Source organism: Juglans regia, chromosome 15 (assembly GCF_001411555.2).
Source record: "Juglans regia cultivar Chandler chromosome 15, Walnut 2.0, whole genome shotgun sequence".
Lineage (NCBI taxonomy): Eukaryota > Viridiplantae > Streptophyta > Magnoliopsida > Fagales > Juglandaceae > Juglans > Juglans regia.
Window position 1 is genome coordinate 6639104 of NC_049915.1, and position 21480 is coordinate 6660583.

The 21480-nt window shown below is 39.0% G+C and overlaps 1 protein-coding gene across 1 annotated transcript; it reads right to left on the bottom strand.

The window, feature by feature from the left end:
- Positions 1-8780: 8780 nt before the first annotated feature.
- Positions 8781-9651, bottom strand: LOC108992311 (blue copper protein 1b-like). Its single transcript, XM_035686098.1, has 2 exons — positions 9409-9651; positions 8781-9281 (listed from the first exon to the last, which is right to left on the bottom strand). Exons 1-2 carry the CDS (start codon positions 9593-9595, stop codon positions 9025-9027), a joined length of 444 nt encoding a protein of 147 aa, XP_035541991.1. The 5' UTR covers positions 9596-9651; the 3' UTR covers positions 8781-9024.
- Positions 9652-21480: the final 11829 nt, after the last annotated feature.

Below are 21480 nucleotides of genomic sequence, written 5' to 3' on the forward strand. Positions count from 1 at the left end.
CAGGTTCGTGCCCAGGTCCATGAACAAATGCTACCTTTCTTCAGAGTGTTACGCAAAGTGCACCCCTAGAATAATGAATGTGACCAGGCTTTTTAAGAGTTGAAGCAATGCCTGTCCTGCCCACCATTATTGAAGTAGCCTGAGCAAGGAGATACGCTATACGTGTACTTGGCAGTGTCACCCCACGCAATATCTACAATCCTGGTCATGGAAGAAGGAGCAGCCCAAATGCTAATCTATTATACAAGCCGCGCACTGCAAGGCACAGAGACCAGGTACCCGCGGATGGAGATGCCGGTGTTTGCTTTAGTGATAGCCGCCAGAAGATCATGATCGTACTTCCAGGCCCATCCTATTAAATTCTTGATAGAGAACCCCATGGGAAAGATACTACAAAATCCAAAAAATTCAAGAAGACTAGTCAGCTGGTCGATCAAGCTCAGTGAGTTTGGTATTGATTATTTACCAAGAGGAGCGCTAAAAGGGCAAGCTTTGGCAGATTTCATCACTGAGTTCACTGCCTTTCCTCAAGAAGTGGCATCCAACCTGGTTGGAAAACCTTGCCAGATTCTTGTCGACAGCTCTTCTTGTAGTGCCAACGGGCGGATAGGCATCCATATAGACAACAATGCGGGGCGAGAATATCACTACATGGTAAAACTCATGTTTAAGACTATCAACAATGAAGTTGAATATGAAGCACTTATAGCAGGACTCTCTATCATAGAAACACTAGGGGCGACTGAGGTTGAGGTGAAGGCAAACTCCTAAGGATGTGGTTGGGTGTCCAACTACTCTGAGGTACTTTGAGTAATTCTCGTACGGATGAAAATAGTCTTCCATCCAAATGAGGAAGGCTATGCTTGCAAACTCTACTTTCGAATGAAGGACGAATGTGCAACACTTCTCTAGTGTCTGCACCCGGTGGGCCCGTCGTCCTTCACACATGTTAGAGAATGCCTTGCTAGGAGGGTGTAAGGGCGCATGAGAGAAAGACTCTTCAATGCCAATTGGCATCACTCCGTAGTCAACTGGCCGACCTTATCCTCTTTCTTTTTCTAAACTTAAAAATAAAATATTAAAATGTTTCTTTTAAAAACAAATGATATTTTTAATAAAAATAAAAATAAAAATAAAATGATGTTGTAAATAGTTTCTTTTTGCTTTTTTGGTGAGTGCTCGGGCTACATCTCTTGGGGATGTAGCACTAATATATTTTTAGTTTGTCTGAGAGATGATTTATTATGTCATTATATTTACCACTATTATATATAAATAAAATATAAAATCACTATAATATTTATTACTATTAAAAAAGAATCAATCATTAATGGGACCCATACATTTTTCAACTACCTATCCAAAAGTCAACAACTCAACATACTCTATACATCCAAACAACTCAAAATACACTCAATGGGACTCACAAACTCACTTCAATCTCTACTCATAACTATTTACAAACATTCTCAACACTTCTCAAGTATTCTCACTACTCAAACGTAGCCTAGTGGATGTTAACCAGGTGTCAAGAACATATGCCACTAAGGGCTAAAGGCTGGAAAAGTATTTGAACCGAGTCTGAGAGGGTCGCACCTGGTTCTCTTACTTTAGTATTGCGTAAAACCCAGGGAAAACAATTCTATAGCAAAACAAATTGGCAAGAGTAATTTCGGGGATGGATGAATCCACCCTCCCGTGGAAGGTGGACAAGAGAGTCATCGAGGTCCCAGTGGTCGGGATAGAATTTTACGAATTGGGGTCCAAGGAACCTGAGTGAGCTAGGGAGATAATAAGATACCTAGATACAAGTGAACTCTCAGTTGGGAAGGAGGAGGCAAGGAAAGTCAAGAAAAGATCAGCACGATTCACCAAGGTTGATGGCATTCTCTATAAGCGGGGCTTTGCCACCCCTGCTGAGATGCATCTCACCCTAAGAAGCCCACTATGTCCTTGCAGAAGTATAGGAAGGGGTATAAGAGAATCATTCCGGAGGAAAGACCTTGGCTAGGAAACTTATGAAGGTTGGATACTAATGTCCCAATGCATTCTGAGAAGACAAGGAGTTCGTGAAGAAGTTCGTCAAGTGCCAAGTGTTCGCCCCAGTGCCTTGTGTAGAAGATTTAACCTTCATCACTGCCCATGGCCCTTCGCACAATGGGGAGTCGACTTGGTGGGGCTCCTTCTGCTAGAGAAAGGAGGAGTGAAGTTTATAGTCGCCACCGTAGATTATTTCACAAAATGGGTGGAGGTAGAGCCCCTAACTACCATCACGGTGAAAAGCATCACTAAATTCTTATGGAACAATGTCATATGCCGATTTGGGATTCCCCAAAGCATCATTTCAAACAATGGGGAAGCAGTTCGGCTCAAAAACTTATCAGGAGTGGTGTGTAGAATTGAGGATCCAAGTTAAATACTCATCCACGAGATAACCTCAAGCTAACGGGCAGGTTGAGGCTACGAACAAGTCCTGTTGGGGATATTCAAGAAAAAGCTCATGGACAAGAAAAGGAAGTGGACAGAAGATCTCCCAGAGGTCTTATAGGCATATAGAACCACGGTAAAAACCGCGACAGGAGAAACCTCATTTTCCTTAGCAAACAGGAGTGAAGCTATCTCCCTAGTAAAGGTCGGGCTACCCAATTACTGCATCCTACATTTCAGCCCGCCTCAGAATGAAAAAGCACTCGAAGAACATCTTGACCTCCTAAATGAAGAAAGGAAGAAGCCGAGGTCCAGACAAACATCAACAAAAGAAGGATAGAGAGTTATTTCAATAAAAGATTTAGGCCATGGACCCTCAAAGTAGGCGACCTAGTGCTAAAGGAAATAGGAGTAACAACATAGGACGAGGGAAAGCTCGGCCCCCATGGGGGGGCTCTACATTATAATCGCCAGCCACTAACCCAGCTCATACCAATTAAAAGGATAGTCAGAGAAAATAATTGCAGCACCCCTAGAATGTCGAGCACTTAAAGAAATTTTATCTTTGATTTTGTATATTTTGGAAATAAAGATAATCATTTCCCTCCACTCTTGTGCCAAAAGAGAAAAAGCCATGTAGGTCTAAAGACCTTGTGACCCTCAACCACCAAAATTGAGTCCAAAGACTCGCGGTGAAGAAAAAAGGCACATAAGTCAAAAGACCCCATGACCGTCAACCACCAAAGTAGAGTCCAAAGTCTCACGGTGAAGAAAAAGGGCGCACAGGCCAAACGACCCCGTTACCCTAAACCACCAAAGTTGAGTCCAAAAACTTGAGATGAAGAAAAAAGGCACGCAGGTCAAAAGACCCAGCGGCCCACAACCTCCAAAGTTGAGTCCAAAAACTTGCATAGAAGAAAAAATGGTGTGCGGGACAAAAGACCCCGCAATCCTCAACTAACAAAGTTGAGCCTAAAGATATGTGGTGAAGAAAAAGGGGCGTGTGGGCCAAACAACCCCGTTACTCTCAACCACCAAAGTCTAGTCCAAAGATTCGCGGTGAAGAAAAAAAGGCGCACAGGTCAATAGACCTCGTGACACTAAACCACCAAAGTCGGTGAAGAAAAAATAGCGCATAGTTCAAAAGACCTCACCACCCTTAACCACCAATGTCGAGTCAAAAGACTCAGCGATCGTCAACCACCAAAGTCGAGTCCAAAGACTCACGGTGAAGGAAAACGGGTGCGCAGGTCAAAAGACCTCTTGACCTTCAAACTCCAAAAGTCAAGTCCAAAGACTCGCGATGGACAAAACAGTCGAATTCAAGGACTCACTAAAAACACGAAGCATATCTCAAGCACCTGAACAAAGGTAAAAGCAAATACAAAGTAAACTACAAACATAGTAAACAGATATCCACACAACATAGTAAACAGATGTCTACACAGTTTGATGTACAAATATACATGAATAAATTTCGAAGGGTAAAATTCAAAAGATCCTAAGGGGGAGCAACAGAAGCTGGGGCCGTGGACCTTTCAGGCAGGAAGGCATCAGGCATTGTGTCATGCTCTAATGCATCAACAAATTGGCGAGAAGTCTGATTAGGCTTAAATGCCTCAAGGTTCAACCGCCTCAAGTCGATCTTGGGATTCACCAACAGGAAGGACCTGAGCTGTGCTGCGTCATGGATAGCCCTGGCCACCATGAGTTGGGGAGATTGATGAACAAGTTCCTCCTTCGAGGAGACCAACTCTGATTCGAACTTCAGCACATGCTTATTCCGAGATTTGACCTTCGCATCAAGATGCAACAAGGACTCGTCTAGCTTTTATTGATTCTTAACCACCCACTCCCAGTCCTTCTTCATCGTTGCATGCCTTTGGGAAAGCTCCTCCAAGGCCCCCTTCATCTCAAAAAGCTCGAGGCCAACACACCGATGAGCCTCTTTGGCAGCCGCCACCGCTCCAGAAAGTCCAGTGCAGTGCTGTTTAGAGCCCGCCAACTCCCTCTGGGAAGAGCCTAGTTCCAACCTAAGACTAGATAGATACGCCTGAGTGGAATCCTGCTCTACCCTCAATAGTGTTAGCTCAAAGTTGTTTTGGGCATTGACCTCCCTCGCCTACATGAGCTCACTTCAGAGACTAGACACCTTTTCATGAAGAATGTCTAGATTACCCTCTAGTGAGTGGGTATAACCATCCGAGCGCTTGAGGAAGATCTCCAATTCGACCTTCTCGGACTTCCACTTTTCAAACTCCCTCTTTGCCCAAAAGGCAAACATACGCCTGAACCATATTTCTTCCTTCAAATTAGCCCAATCAGCGATGATCTAGGTGGCTGAGGTGCGGTTTGGAGTGTGAGGTGAGATGAGATAGTTTTAGATTAAAGTTGAATAAAATATTGTTAAAATATTATTTTTTAATAATATTATTATTATTTTTGGATTTGAAAAACTTGAATTATTTAGTATATTTTGTTTGAAAATTTGGAAAAGTTGTAATGATGAGATGAGATTAAACTCTTTCACTATCCAACGGGGCCTAAGTCGTCGACACCCTACAATAAGCAGATACACAACAGTCTAAAAAAACACATGAAGGAAAGAAGAGAATATGTCATACCGAAGAGAGGAAGTTCCGTAGTCGACCAACCATGTCTCTGACAGACTCGTTTCTAGGGGGATGAAAGGGGCTTGGTCACTTCCTCCCTTAAGAATAAGGGCCCGTCATGACGAAAGCAAAAGAGATCCCACCCCTAAGGGCATGACTAGGCTCTTTGGTGGGGTGGACAAGTTCCACCATGGCAGAATTGGGGAATACTGACCCCTCATCGTTTCCACCAAGGTTTCCACCTTCCTTGGTGGAAACAGCCTCCTCGAGAGTGGAACATCCCTCGTCACCCCAAAAGGATAAGTCAAAGGTAGAAGGGATGGAAATCCGCTCCCCACTCACGTCCAAATCAGTGGGCGGGGTTTCTGAGATAGTAGTTGGAAGAGAGCTCAGAGTGGGGCGACTGTCTGCTCCTTCTCCCGACTCTGTTTCTCGTCGATTATTGGTGAGGTAACTTTTAGAGGCTTCAAGGCAGAGAGGCCTAAAGAGAAGGCAGTGCAGATATCTGTGTCCCCCTTTCCTCTGCCCTAAACCAGGTCGGCAGAAGGGATCTTAGGGAGCTCAAAAGATGGTGAGTGAGCTTAGCCAAACTCCCAAGGAGGTCAAAATTGAAGGCGTGGCCAATTTAGTATGTGGTTGGCCCATCAAGTCGTCAAGGTCGTCAAGGCCAAGGGAAGCCCCATGTGTCAGTGACCGTCTAATTGCGGAAGGTGGGGTTGATGAGAGACATTCGTCGACACGGACAAAAGCCTCAATGCCTGCCTTGGTGCCACTTTGGGCCAAGGGCGACTTGGACTTCCTAAGGCTCTCGTGGTGAAGGGGATCTTCTTCTTCTTGATTGGCGGTCCGTAAAGAGGGAGAACGTTTACCTGCTTTCTTAAACGGAGTAAGGGCAGGCCTCTTCTTCGGAGAAGCCACCGCCTCATATAAAAAAATGACCGCTCACATGGGAGCAATAAGGCATAACCAAAAAAGGGTCAAGATTGGCTGGGGTTAAGAGGGCCTCCGTCCAAATGGCATCCTCATTTTCTTGAACTTAGGTGAGGACCATATCAACGAGAGCTTGTTCTCGCTTCGACAAAGTGATTGCCTTCGACAAAATGACTGCCACCACCTTCTTGTTAGAAACTCTACACCAGTTGGTGTTAATTGGAATCCCCCCTTTGGGGCTTCACGGCCAGGGAACTGCCAACCTTGACCAGAAATAAACAAGAATTTCCTCCGCCATTGTTTAGCATTAAAACGGTGAGTTTGGAATCACTCCAAACATCCAGAACGTGTATGGAAGCTGCAAATGTTGCCCGCAGAGCCCTAATCGAATAAACTGCAAAGAATTCTCAAGTTGTCAAATCTGGGTATTCCTCTTGAGTAGGCTCCAAAACCATTTGCCATACAATCCAACTACATACGAGGACCCTCCAAGTGTGAGAATGAAGTTGGACAAACGCCACTTTTAAGAAGTCAAGAATGTCGCACACTAGGCGATAAAAGGAAGTCTTAAGCCATGGACAAAAGCGTAAACTGGCAAAGCCACCTATTCTGCAAAAGCTTCCTTGTCGATGGAACCCAGGTGAGGAAGCTGAAGAATCACAAAGTCTAGAATCCCATAAGAATTCATCAACTTAGTGAGGTCCCTTGACGTGAGAATAGAGTGCCAGTCAACACCCTCAAATAGGGAACATCCCTTTGAATAGAAGATTCTAGAGCAGAAGAGGAGGTACCACGAGCGAGAGGTCGAGAAGAACTCTGTTGGGCCATTGTAAGGCAAAGATAGCTAGGGTTTCACAGCAAGGACGAAGAGAAATATGAGGTTTAAGGGTGAAGACAAAGAGAGAAGCATGAGAATGTAAAAGAAGGAAGAAAAGAAAAGACAAGTAAACAAGGAGTAAAGATGTTGTTATAAAGAATAAACAGAACGATGGCTACGTGATCGAGTAGAAAAATATAGGGACTAATAATGGCATCATTACACAATATGGTAATGTGACGGAAAGTGGGTGTCAGAGTAGTTTCATCCTACCTGAAGTCTAGAGACACGTGCCTTGAAAGTGAGTGGCCATTGAAATCCCTAAGAACTGAGGGAAGCGAATCGTCAAGCAGGGTATTCATTGAATTATTGCCCAAGGTAAATGTCAAGTGGGATCTAGGCTTGTGAACAAAGTTTGTATAAACTTAACTTGATTCGTTTGAACTCATTTTGAAGCTCGTAATGTGTCATATATGTATGTGATATATTTATTACATGTTATTTATATTTTATGTACTTAATTATATCCTTAATTTATTTATAGTTTACTTTATTTAATATATATATATTATATTCTCAAAGAGTTTATAGGATAATTTGTATAATAATATATCATACAACTAAAACTTTTGATTTATTATATTATCTATGAATATTAACTAGTTTAGTATACTAGATTTATGTTATGTATTATTTTTTTTATTTATAATTATAAGTTACTTTAATGTACACAAAGTATACTATAAGAATTTTTTTATAAAAGTTATTTGGTTAAGTAGTTAAACGGTTAGAGTATTTTGTACAACTTAAAAATGTTTTTATTAATCAAAAGATAATAGTCAGAATTTTAAAAAATAAAAATAAAAATAAAAATTGAGTTCAAGCTACCCTACCTCGAGTCGTTTGTTTACTTTTAGTCGAGCTCGAGCTAGGATATTCGGGTTTTATTTGAATTTGAGCAGAGTTCGAACGAGTAAACATGCTAATTGAGCTCAAGTATCCTTATTTGAATTCGACTCAACTCGATTGGCTTGCAACCCTAATTGTGTTTAATTATGATAAAAATTAAAATGCATTATTATATATTTTGCAAGAAATAAAAGGCTAGTGTAGTTTTAAAATAATCAAGAAACGAATGTTAACACAAATTTTCAGAAGAGTGCTACGTCTATAAAGAAAAATTCCTAACAAAACTTACATTTTAACATCACTTAATGTGGTAGTTATGTTATGAAACATTTTTTATTGCAAAATATTAGATTTGATCATTTTAAATAACTTTTTGTAATCCTCTTCCTAAACTAAACATTTCGTTTTGAAAATATTGTACAAATTTCATAAGATTAGAGTTATATTTCATATAATACATACTCCAAATAATTTTTGGACACCAAAGTAATCACGACTTCAATCCATCAACATATACAATGGAAGTAATTGACAAAAAATAATGATAGTACTTCTTACAACTATTTAATCACTAATTTTCAACAAACTAACATGATTATACCATTCATAAAAGATATGACTTTTTTATTCAAATCTCATATCTTAAATGAGGGAAATGATATTCCCACCGAGAAAGGCCACCGGCAAATTCTATCGATTGTGTTTTTTTTTTCACTTACTGGTTAAAGAAGTATTTTTTAATGCGTTTGTGAATTTTTTAAAATGTTGAAGTGTTTTAAAAAATATTTGAAAAACAAATTACACTATCAGTATAAGTTTTCGGTAACTTTTGTCAATTAATATAGCATTATCCTTAAAATAAATACCCTCTATTAGAACCGGGTTATAAAAAACTATAAGTGGATCATTTCTACAATCGTGGGGGTCTAGTCTCGTCAATAAAGTTTGGAGATGGGCCACAATATAGAACGAATATATATATAAAAAGGGCCACTATACGTCTTTTATGATCTTTCTGCAATTACATTTCTATGGAGAACGACACTGTTTCTGCAACGAAGGATATAAGAAAGCAAGATAATATAAAAACAAAGGCTGTTTTATTTAATTCATGCTGATATATCAAGAAGAAACACAAATATTCCTCACACACTTGTTTTCCTAAAAGCCATGAAGTGTACGAAACTTAAACCAAAACAAAGTAATTGGGAACAAACCCTTTTAATCATGCAAACATGATTGAATGTTTCTGTACCCTACAAGTAAACCAAATGAATAGCAAATAGCAAGCACTGCCTGCGTCTTTTTCAAGCCCTCGATGATAACTAATTAATTCGGACGCGGCCATGGAATAGCAAAGAATTTCATCTGCCCCTCACTGCAGTGACTGCCATCCTCCGCAGTAGAAGCGAAGTATGCAGGCCTCCAGCGGTTCAGCACAAACTCAAAACCTTTACCATTTCCTTGTGTTTCGGTTGCCAGCAGCTTCGCACTGCTGAAGTTACATGCCATATAGCTCAATACATTTGGTAGTAGGTAAACATTTGGAGCAACAGAGTTGTCACTTGGGGGTGCGTATTTGAATACTAGTGCAAAAAAATGGCAACATTGTTAGAACTTGAACTAAATATCATGGCTAAATTCAATAGTTGAAGCCATATTAATAGCCAATTCAATGCCATATATATCAAAGTAATGGCCAATATTACTGACCTAATTTATCGTTCAGGTAGAAAGGACTTGTTTTGAGAGCCCAATCTGTGTAGTTGAAGCCAAAACGCCAGCCTTCTGAGCCTCCGACAACAATGGTTCTAGCCTCACCAACTACCAAGAAAGAGGCTGCAATTGCAAGAAGAATGAATCCTTGTGCACCAAAAGTAAAAGCCATCTTCATTCTCATATAGAATCCTCCAATCTATGGCCTTAGCTTGAAAGAAAACCAAGGTGGAATGGAATGAAATATTGACCGGTAAAGTGGGTTTATATAGGAAAACTAAGGCAAAATGTTTCAAACCAAAAAGTGTACGTAGGTCTTATAATTCAACTCAAAGGGGTTGACAATCACATCAGTTTTAGTATTCATTAATTTGGTAAGTTTCCATTAGGAGTAGAAAATGATGCCCATGGTTATGATTAGTCATGGCCGGCTGTTCCATGAGGCAAGTTAGGCAATTGCCTAAGGCCCCTAATGAAATAAGGTCCCAAAATATATATATATATATATATAAAGTAGAATTAAAAAAATATATATATATCCAATAAAAAATTTTAATTAACTCAATGAGAATGGGAATATAAATAAGATCAAATAGATATTATATTATTATTAGTTTTTAAAAGTATCACATATAATAATTATTTTACCTATTTTCCTTCTAAGAATATACTTCTCTTTTATCATTATTAGTTTAATATATAATTAATGTGAAAATTATAAATAGCAAAATTTAATTTTCCAGTGTTCATAAAAGGTTTTTGTATAATTATTTGAAGAGGCAATGACCCATTTTTTTTCAAATGTGTAAGTTGCTTTTAGAATTTTATTGACAATAATAATTATAATTGTGTCTAAGAGTCTAAAGTATTTGTAAAACTAGATTTAATAAAATTTTCTCTAAATCAAAAATTTCTTAATAAAGATTAAAGTCAGTTATTAATTGAAAATGTGGTATAAAATCTTAATCAATAATTTTACTTTACAAAATGATAGGACTTATTTTTAAATAAAATTAAAAATTAAAAATTAATTAATTTAATTTTACTTTAAGAAAAAAAAATGTCTCAAATTTTAGCCTTAGCTCCGAAACGTATTGAGCCGGCCCTGTGATTAGTGAGGCAGTAAGGTCAATATCCAGAAACAACTCATTTTCGTCGGCCGGGTCGATCTAGATGAAACCCTTTAAGACAACGGTTTCAACGGTCAACCAATGGCATCTCTTGTGTTTACACTACTACGGTACTACTGTTGTAGGCCGAGTGTGCAGCCCCTTCTCTGCTACGGCCCGAATCTTCTTTAGGCCTGAAAATCTGCCCAAGCCGATCGAGAAGCCATGCAAGTTGGGCTTTACAAGGACAAAAACTGGTTTTCTTCTCCTTTACGCATGAGTGAATGCATGTCATGGTCCAAAGAAACAAATTAAATTATAAAAGAATAATGCTAAATACAGTTAGAGACAGTGTAAGTGCCACGTATTCTTTTTAAAAAATAGTAGAGCCCACTATTAAAAGACTAATATTTTCATTTGGGTATCATATTTTTTTTCTCTTTTTTCCAAGAAGTGTGTGGCATTTGGATATTCTATAACTACAAATATGATTTTTCATTACGAAAATAAATGATTTAAATGGTGTTAGACTGACTTCTCGTGTCTATATCTCTTTTATTCGAGGTCCTTAAATTTCAACAAGAACACCAAATGATCTTTTTCCGTTCCATAAAGCATAACCTAATTAAAAGCAAAGTCAATAACCTAACCGGACTTATCATGACCTATATTATTATATTGTACTCATGGTTCCAATCATGCTTTGTTTTCAATTTGTTCGGCGGCCATCTTCTTTGTTGGGTCGAAATCCAAGATGGTGAATGTCAAGGCTATTAAATTTAATTTCTTGCTCGGACTTCCTTTTAATCAGATAAAGTATTAGATTGTTGAACTGTAATTCCTAATTCTTTTTCTAACATTTCCTAACCCACTTTCTCGAGAAACTTGGGTATATGGTATATGGAAAATGCTATATCTCCCGCAGGGGGCTCCCAGCTCCCGCTAGAGATTAGTAGTATATTTTTTATGTGGTTTTTTTATAAGTTATGTTTTTATATAGATTTTTTTAATAATTTTAAATATTTTTAAAAAATAAAAAATATTTAGAATATTATTAAAAAATATTTTCTTAATCACGAAAGTGAAATATGTTTATGATTTTTTATTTTACTTCGTGACTAAGAAAGTATTTTTTAATGATTTTTTTTTTTTACTTTCTATTTAAGAAAGTGTTTTTAATGATGTTCTAAATTTATTTTATTTTTTTAAAAATATTTTTTATAATTTTTTATTTTACTTCATGATTAAAAAAATATTTTTTAATATCTACTTTTTTACTTTCTGATTAAGAAAGTATTTTTTTAATGATGTTTTAAATTTATTTTATTTTTTTAAAATATTTTAAAATAATAAAAGATCTATATAAAAAATTATTTAAATAAAACACAAATAAAATAACACTACACCCCTAGCGGGAGCCCCCTGCGGGGGCTATAGCATCACCCATGGTATATATATATGTTTTTGTTTCTTTCTATCTTTTCAAAATGTGAGTTTTTTTTTCTTTTTAGAAATAATAATTGTGAAGTTTGAGTTTTATAATTTTTTTTTTTTTTTTTTTTTTATATATTTGGAGAAATGATCGGATGCATGCAATTTCGCATTTTTAAGAAAATAATCCGTGTGATCATGAGCCTCTCATTTCATGGTGTAAAATGTGATTTTAGACTATAACTTGATCGAAGATGCACTCAAATTTACAACATGAGAAACATGGCCTTCTAATCCACAATATTGCGTACCCATTCAACATAAAAGCTAGGCACTGATTTGCACTCTATTTGAAAAACTTATTTTCATAAAGTTTCTGCATGATGAATGATTTGTTGATCTCTTTCCTTTGTGTTCTTTTACATGTTTTCCCATTTGAGTTTATTACTATTTTGAATGCATGTAGCTAGCTAGCTAGCGATAAACTGATAGTGAAATTCTGAAATTATATATAGTGTACGAGCTGCGAAAAAGAAGTAACCCATTATGTAATTAAGTTTAAAAATATAGTAATAAATTTTCATGGAGAGAGCGAGTCACGTTTACCCTAAAAGTAAACATGTGATCATGTACTCAACAGCAGTACTTTGGCCCCTTTGGCGTTTGGTATTGCGTTCGAGAGGTAAAAACCAGATCATCGATCTGCTCTTTCACGAGGCAATTTAGACAGTCGCCTAAGGTCCCTAGCGGAAGAAGCCCCCAAAAAACTCCCAAGAAGAATCTTTAAAAAGATAAAGTCCTATTTAGAGAAAATTGAGAATTCAGCGAGAGAACATAAAAAATATCAAATAAATCTCTTATGTATTTGGTCATCTCTCTAATTGGTTTATCCTATTTCTCTCTTCTTCTCAAAACTCAACTTTTATTGAACTATTCAGCTTGCTTTATGGTTTTTTTTTTTTTTTTTTTTAATCTTTTATCTCACGATCAAGCCCTTTATTTTAATCTTAAGTAGAAAGTAAAGATCGAGGTAGGAGTGCTGTAACAAGGGAGACAACAGTTGTAACTAGGGAGTGGGTTTGAGGGAATGTGCCCCCTGAAGTAGCTAAAGCAAGTATGTAGTTTGAGCTCGAGTTTCTCATGTATATCTCTTTTTCATTTCTAGTGTTGATATAGAGACATGGATTGACCCAACTTCTTATTATATCTCCACATAATAATTATTTCACGTACTCTCCTCACAATGATAAATTCGCTTTTCGTTATTATCACTTTAATGTACAATATGAAAATTATGACTAGCAAAATCTACTTTTCTAATGCTCATAAAAAGCTTTTGTATAACCCTTTGAAAAGGAAGAAGCCCACTTTTTTAATTCCCTAAATGTGAGGGTTGTTTATAAAACTTTATTGACAACAATGATTATAGAAGAGCCGAGATCACCTGTCCATGAGTGACTTCTTCCCAAATTTTATTAATAGCCCTCACTTATGGCGGAGGAATACCGTGGTTACAGATCGACACCTAGTATTACAAAAAATTCCACTCCCAGGTGTCAAAATTACAAAAAAACATCAAAAGAAAGACTTACTAAAAAGGACAACCAAACAAAAACCATTCCTGTAAAAAACCACCAAAACCAACAATGTTAACCCAAAAAATATAAAGTCATAAACACTTACCAAACCAACCAAAAGACATGAATATCGCATGAACATGACGCTAACAACAACGCAATGAAGGCAAACCTAGAATATCCAAACGGATTAAACCACGAAGCACCCTAGGCACATCCCTAATAAATCTCCACTCAGAATTAAGACCCGACGCACCACTCCGGGCCAACCAATCCACAGCTTTATTTCCCTCTCTATAAACATGACGAACTACGCACACCATAGAATCCATAAGAGCCAACGTATCTTCCCAAAAATCTTCCAAGTACCACACACCACACCTTCTCCTATTCCACCACGAAATTACCACTTGAGAGTCTAATTCAATTTCTACAAAATTAATCCCCAATTCCTTACAGGCTTTAAGTCCCTGAAAAACAGCTAACAACTCTGCTCTATTGATGGATCCGACTCCAATATAAGAATTAAAAGCATAAACCATATGACCTCGATCGTTCCTAATGATACCGCCCACCCCTGAAGAACCTGGATTACCAAGACTACTCCTATCTGTATTCAATTTAAACCACCCTTGAGCTGGCTTTTGTCAAGCCACTAGCTTTAAATACTTCCTATCAAGAACCAATGCTAGAATATTCAATGACTGTAACACCTGTGAATCATGTCTAGAACATTTGCTGACCTTTTTCATATCTCGAACTAATAATCCCATCCATCTACTAATAGAAATCCAAACCGAAACAAGAGACTGAAGCCTGCCCTCCATACGTGCAGTACATCGTCTACACCAAAGATGCCAAATAATAATAGAAGGTAGAAGCCCCACTATTATTCCCAGTTGAGAATTAGAGGACGCCCGTCGAAACCAAATTTGCACCGTCTCCCTCCAAGTAAGACCAATAGGAATACCAAAAATAGATCCATAAAAATGCCATATTGCCGATGCAAACTCACCTGTAAGTAACACATGATTTTGATCTTCATAATTAGCTTCATCACAACAATCACAACGAGAAAATATCTGGATCCCAATGCGCTGAAGACGATCATCTTCACTTAAGGCCATGTTCCACACTTTCCACATTAAAACTGAAATTTTAAGTGGAAGTAACTTATGCCACACCCAAGGATGCCACTCCATACTAGATCCTTGTACTCGAATGCAATCCCAAGCGGATTTGGTAGAAAAATTCCCATTGTCATTCTTCATCCAGATCAAAACATTCGATCCTCCCTTACACCCAGCCAAAGCCTCAACAATATCCTCCACATTATCCTGTCCAACCAACGTACTCAAAAACTCTACATCCCAACTATTGGACAACTTACACTCTTTAACTTTCAACATCGGATTACCCACTATCTGGAACTCATCAATTAGAGGACCCTCCATCTCTCCATTTGTCATACCAAAATAACATATTACCATCTCTAACTCTCCACTTTGCATTATTAAGAACACTCGGAATACTTTTGACAATCATTTTCCAAAACCTCGCTCCTTTTCTCATATCAATAAGACACCAAATCGAAGATTCCACATATTTTCCCTTAAAAAAACTAGCCCACAGGGATTCTCCTTTCAAAAGATTTCATGCAAAGCTCATGTGTAAAGCTTTTAGTATATCCCCCAAATTCCGCAAACCAAGTCCACCCTCCTCTATTGGCTTACAAATACTCTCCCATGCCACCCACTTTTTTTTTCTTTTACCATTAATCTCTCCCCAAAAAAATGTGCTCAGCATTCGGTTTAGTTCTTTAATAATAGATTGGGGAACCTGCAATACTGTAAATATATGTAAAGCCATATTAGACAGCACATGGCGAAGTAGAATCAAACGGCCACCCTCTGATAATAATTTCATTTTCCAACCACTGATTTTGTTCCAGACTTTGTTATTCATCTCCTCTAGATGCTCATGCTTAAGACGCCCCAATACAATCGGAACCCCAAGATATTTAAAAGGAAACATGCCTTCGGAGAACCCTGTCAGCCTTTTAAGAGCTCTCTTTCTTACTAACGAAATTTTTGGAGAATAAAATATGGCCGTCTTTTCTTTACTAAGTTGCTGACCTGACCAATTTTCATACTTTTCAAAAACCAACAACAGCTCCTTCACGGATTTCTTTCCTCCATTCAGAAAAATTACAATATCATCAGCGTACATAAGGTGAGAAATATGAGGAGTACCTGTTGCTTGGGAAAATTTTCCAATCTTTTTTTCAACAAAGCTATGTTTCAAAAGTCTAGAAAGCACTTCTTGAAGGATAATAAAGAGATAAGGCGAAAGGGGATCCCCTTGGCGTAAACCCCGCCTCCCTTGAAAGAAACCTTTTGTCGTTCCATTAAGCATCACAGAATACCACACATTCGAAATACAAGCACGAATAAGTTCACAAAAAGAAGAAGGAAAACCAAAACACCTCAATACCTCAACAAAAAATTCCACTCCACCCGATCATATGCTTTAGCCATATCAACTTTAATCATTATATTACCACCGTGTGTCGACCTCTTCAGTGAGTGAACCATTTCCTGGGTAAGACTGATATTCTCAAAAATACTCCTCCCAAGTATAAACGCTCCTTGCTCTAGAGAAATCATTTTGGGAAGAAGACCTGTCATACGATTCACAATAATTTTCGAACAAATTTTATAGAAGACTGAACAAAGGCTTATTGGCCTAAATTTATCAAACCCCGAAGGCACTTCTACCTTCGGGATAAGCACAATAAAAGAAGTTGACTAAAATCTCAGAAGGCTTTTGGAAAGAAAAAATTCTGAAATAGCTTCTAAGACCTCAACTTTAACCACCTCCCAGCAACTCATAAAAAAAACCCGGGCCAAAACCATCTGGGCCCAGGGAACTATTAATAGGAATAGATGATAGGGCCTCTTTCACTTCAACCAACGAAGGGATCCCACAAAGCCGGACACAATCCTCTTCATCAATAACCGACGATATCAATCTAGTTAAATCTGGCACCTCCCTTGCCAGATTAGATCTCTGAAGAAACTCAGAAAAATAATCAACGGCACCAAGATGAATTTCTTCCGTAGAATTAAACTCCATCTCATTCGAAGTTCTCAACTTATGAATTTTCCTATGCCTTTTATTAGATAACCAAACATGAAAGAATTTGTGTTCCTATCACCATCCATTCTCCACTTGATTTTAGCCATCTGAGCCAGTCTAATATCCTCCCTTCGCCTCCAAGAAGACAACTCATTAGAACACCTCACTAGCTCCCTTTCAATATCATTATCCCAATCTCTCTGCAACAAATGTTCAAGACTCTCAACCTTTTCTTCAAGAATAGCAATCTGATTATTAGTTCTCCCAAACACCCTCTTGTTCTATTCACGTAACGCCACCTTAAGCTTTTTAAGTTTTCTAGCTAATTTAAAAAGCCCCGAACCTGTGATAGAGTCAGACCACACATTTTGAACAAAATTCATAAAATCCGAGTGCTCAACCCACATTTGCTGAAATCGAAATGGAGGGGGGCCATAAGAGAAAGGATCAATTAAAAATTCTATTAACATAGGACAGTGATATGACTTTGTCCTTGGAAGATACAAACAATGAGCACTCAGGAATAAAGTCAGGAAATTTGCATCAAGTAACACTCGATCCAACTTTGCCCAAGCTCTAGATAATCCCTGCTGACCATTGCACCATGTAAACTTTCCTCCTTGTGAATTCATTTCCATCAGCCCGCCCTGATGAATCCATCTATTAAACTCATCCATTGCAACTCTAGTCCGCGGACGCCCACCACACCTTTCCACATCCGACCGAATTATGTTGAAATCCCCAGCAAACAGGCAAGGCTCAACACCCATTCTATCCAAACTCAGCTCCTCCCAAAGCATCTGTCTCTCATACCTATTACACTTAGCATAAATAAAATTGCCCAAGAAATGAAAATCACCTTCGCTAATACGTAAAGACACATACTGCAAACTCATGCGGACCACCTGCACGTCCACTTCATTTTTCCAAAACACCCAGATTTTCCCACCATCCTTCTCATTCGTTATCACCTTATCAAAATGCAACATCCGCATGAAACTCTGGATTTTATCCACACTCTGAAAAGGTTCCAGCAACACTGCCATCTTTGGCTTGTGTTTAGACAGCATTTTGTAAACGTCTCTTAGAAGTACCTAAACTTCTTATATTCCAGACTAATATAGATCCTATCATTGAGTAAACTTCTGTGTTCTAGTGATCACCCGCCTAGAACTCCTGATTTTCTCAAACTGCCGCTTTTTATATTTTCTCTTTACAACTTCATCTTCTGCGTCCGAATGATATTCCTTCTCCTGCAAAAATACTTTTGCATTTTTCTCAGGTTTCGGATTAGACATCGAACCATCTTCCAGGCGTACCTCGTCCTTATGAACATTATTAACCTCCCTTTCTGCAGAACTAGGAACTACTTCCCCCTCCCTCATGTCCGTTTCCAACTCTGTTTCCATTAAGTGGTTTGAGCAATCCTTTTTTCCTTCAAAACTTATTGGGTTCATTTCTTCCGCAAGATCTGCAATCTCAAGATTTTCCTCTTGATCCTTTTCCAGTTCCAACTCCTCAACCAAAAGAATGGGATCACCTAACACCCGATTTTCCTCAGTATCTTTTTTTGTTGCAACTTCTTTATCCTCAACAACTGGGGTATTAATCTTTTCCGTCGGCTCTTCCACGGTCGGTTCTTGTTGCCGAACCCACACATTACCTCCTGCAATCTTTTTCCCAGCACGGCAAGTCTTTGAATTATGCCCCTGAATTTTACACTTAGAACAGAACGCCAGCAGAGTTTCATATATAATTTCTTGCTTTCGGCTAGCTCCCAGACCAGGCATCCCAATCCAAAAATAAGGTAAAGGTTGTTTTGCAGCATCCATTTCCACACAAATACGAGCACCATCGATTCGAGTAGCACAACGAGTAGAGTTATCACTTCTAATAAATCTACCTATAGGGGCTGTAAGAATTTTGAGAAAAGTTCATGATAATAGTTAGGAGGCAAACCTGGAAGTACAATCCATACCGGTACAATAGATAGTTCTTCTTCTTCTTTAAAGTCTGGAGTCCAGTGAAATGGACGGTAAGGAATCCCATCTATATCATTAACTTCACGAGATAGAGCCTTCATGCAGTCTTCTTCCGAAACCAACTTGATAAATACATTCCAAGGATGCCTCATATTAGAAACGACTGGAATGCCATCAAGATTCCATCGCTTGTGAATGAAGGCCCTAATGGCATCCAAGGATGGTCGGTTCCTTAGAAACTTCAAAACAATCGAGTACCGAAAAGGCTCGACAGATCGTTGGATTTCCTCCTTAGAAAACTGGAAAAAGATTTCGCCATCCTTGGATTTCGGCACACAGTGCACCACAGACATTTCTGGAAGCGGCTGAGGAACCACCGATACGAGATCCACGAAGAGACGTCGACCTCCGTTGTTATCAGCAGCAGCCATAGAGAACTTGCGTCAAACGTAGCAAGAAAAAACTTTCAAGAAGAAAGCCATTCTTGGAGCGTTCTTGGAGCGTCATTCATAGTTCTGACAACAATGATTATAATTGTGGAGGGACCATTATAATCCTCAACAAGAAACATACACAATCATGAGGCCAAACTAATGCAAGCCCAAGGCCAGAATGAAGTAGTCGTCTAGGTCTTAGAGACCAATACAAATCCATTTTGTAACCACCAAATATGATAGAGAAGATGATCAAGCTAGTGAGATGGGACAAGCCCGCCATTCTTTGGATGACCATCATGTCAAGTGTATAAACTGATAAGAGCAATGAGAGGATCAAGCCTATAACTGGTACTTATCAATGATTTACCACGCCTATATATATATGGTAAGAAGGTAATGACTCATGTAACTTTGCACTCAGAACTTTGGTGATAACTCACTCTACGTAACGTTGACTTAGGCATCGGAGATGTATTAAGCACATCAAGCCATCATCTTTCTTTGTTGCAGGTAAAGTGTGTTGGTGTGTGGCTTGTGGAACACGTCCCAAATTGTGGTGTCGTCTATGGGATCTTTGCTAAATCTGTAAGTCAGTTCAATATTCATCAGACTCTAACGTGGTTTTCACATGCCAACTACCACACGTTCTCAAGCAAATCGTGATCAAGAAACGGTCCTTATAGATATGAACGCACGGCTTGCAGCAATCGAGGAGAAACTAAAGCAAGTCACGATGGTAATGGAGGATCTTTGGTGGGAGAGTGAAGACATGAGGCATCACAACGCCGAACTCAGCAAAGCAACTTTACCAAGTCATAATAAGCAGCTAGAAGGAGAAGCAAAAAGCACTAAAGGGACAAATGTCGAAGAGTTGGGAAAGAAGAGGCTGCACGAAGAGTTGCACAGTCTCATTGATAAGGACGAGGAGATGGCCTGAAAGATGGGAGGATTATCCTCAGTCAAATTGTTGTTGAATCGTATTGACCTACCCTATAGTGTGGTGGAAATGGCTGTACCACTCCCACCAAAATTCAAAGTCTCGCAAATAGAGATGTACCACGGATCCCAAGACCCAATTGACCATCTAAAGATCTTCAAGGTGCACATGATCCTTCATGGTTTCCCTAGGAAAATACCCTGCCAAGCCTTCACACTAACACTAAATGGGGTGGCAAGAGGCTTGTTTGGAACACTAAGATTGGGGTTGATTGACCGTTTTGAAGAGTTGGCCAAGCAATTCCTAACACAATTCATGGCAAGTAGGAGGCGTGAACGGCCCACAACATATCTCATAACCATCAAGCAAAGAGAGGAAGAAAGTTTAAAGGCGTATCTAACTCGATTCAGTAAAGAAAGGCTGACCACTGACTACCAAGACAAGAAGATAACCCTAGTAGCTCTCTTGGGAGGTGTGTGGCCTATAAGTTTGTTCATGGCCGAGGCTGTGAGGAAAACTCCTTCGAATTTGAGGGAGTTTATTGACAGAGTCAACGACTTGTCAATGCAGAAGACACCTTACAAGCCCAGATCAAATCGAGCAAAGGTGACATGAGATCGGAAGGCAAGAGCTCCAGTAGAGTAGGGGAAAGGAAGACTGGCTCAGGCCAACAAGAAAGAAGGTGCGAAAGACATGCACCCCTGCGTGAGCAATGTACCCAGCTCATCCATAACAACTTGAATGTATAGGAGAAAGAAGGGTCCTCAGAAAAAGGGTCGCGCCAGGCTTAGTGAGGACAATGCTTCTGCAAATACCACCAGTTAGATACCCACTGAACAGAAGACTACACAATACTAGAAAAAGGTATTCGAGCTAAAAGGAAGTGGAGATCTCAAACAAATGCTCGCCAAACATGTAAAGCCGAGGATGGGAAGGCAACCCTTGGCAAAGCAACGGGCCAAAAAGGAGACAAACGACAAGAGAAGTAGTCGTGATGTCCCTCTCCAAAATGCTAATCACGGAGATGCACCTTTGGGAGAGATACACACTATTGCTAAGGATTTGCTATGGGTGGTACCTCTGTTTCCAGTAGAAGAGTGCATGCCCACTAGGCAAGGTATGAGGAAGTTTATATGATAGACAAGCCAAGCATCAATGATGCAACAACGCGACGACCATCTCCTTCAGGGAAGAGGATTGTGAAGGAGTTTTGTACCCCCATGATGATGCAATGGTAGTAACCCTCCTGGTCGCCAATTATACTACCAGGAAAATTCTTGTCAATAATGGAAGTTCAGTAAATATCCTATTCTGGAGGCCTTTACAAGGGTAGGCATAGACGTTAGCAGGTTACAACCTTCGTCCACCCCACAAAAGGGATTATCAAGTGATTCCATCCAACCATTGGGTGCCATAACCTTGCCTATCATGACAGGAAAATGAGCATGCACAGTTACC

Coding starts and splice junctions, on each gene's coding strand:
- LOC108992311 (XM_035686098.1), bottom strand. CDS start 9,595: ATGAGAATGAAGATGGCTTTTACTTTTGGTGCACAAGGATTCATTCTT. Junction 9,282..9,408: donor CTACCTGAACGATAAATTAG/GTCAGTAATATT, acceptor TTTTTGCACTAG/TATTCAAATACGCACCCCCA.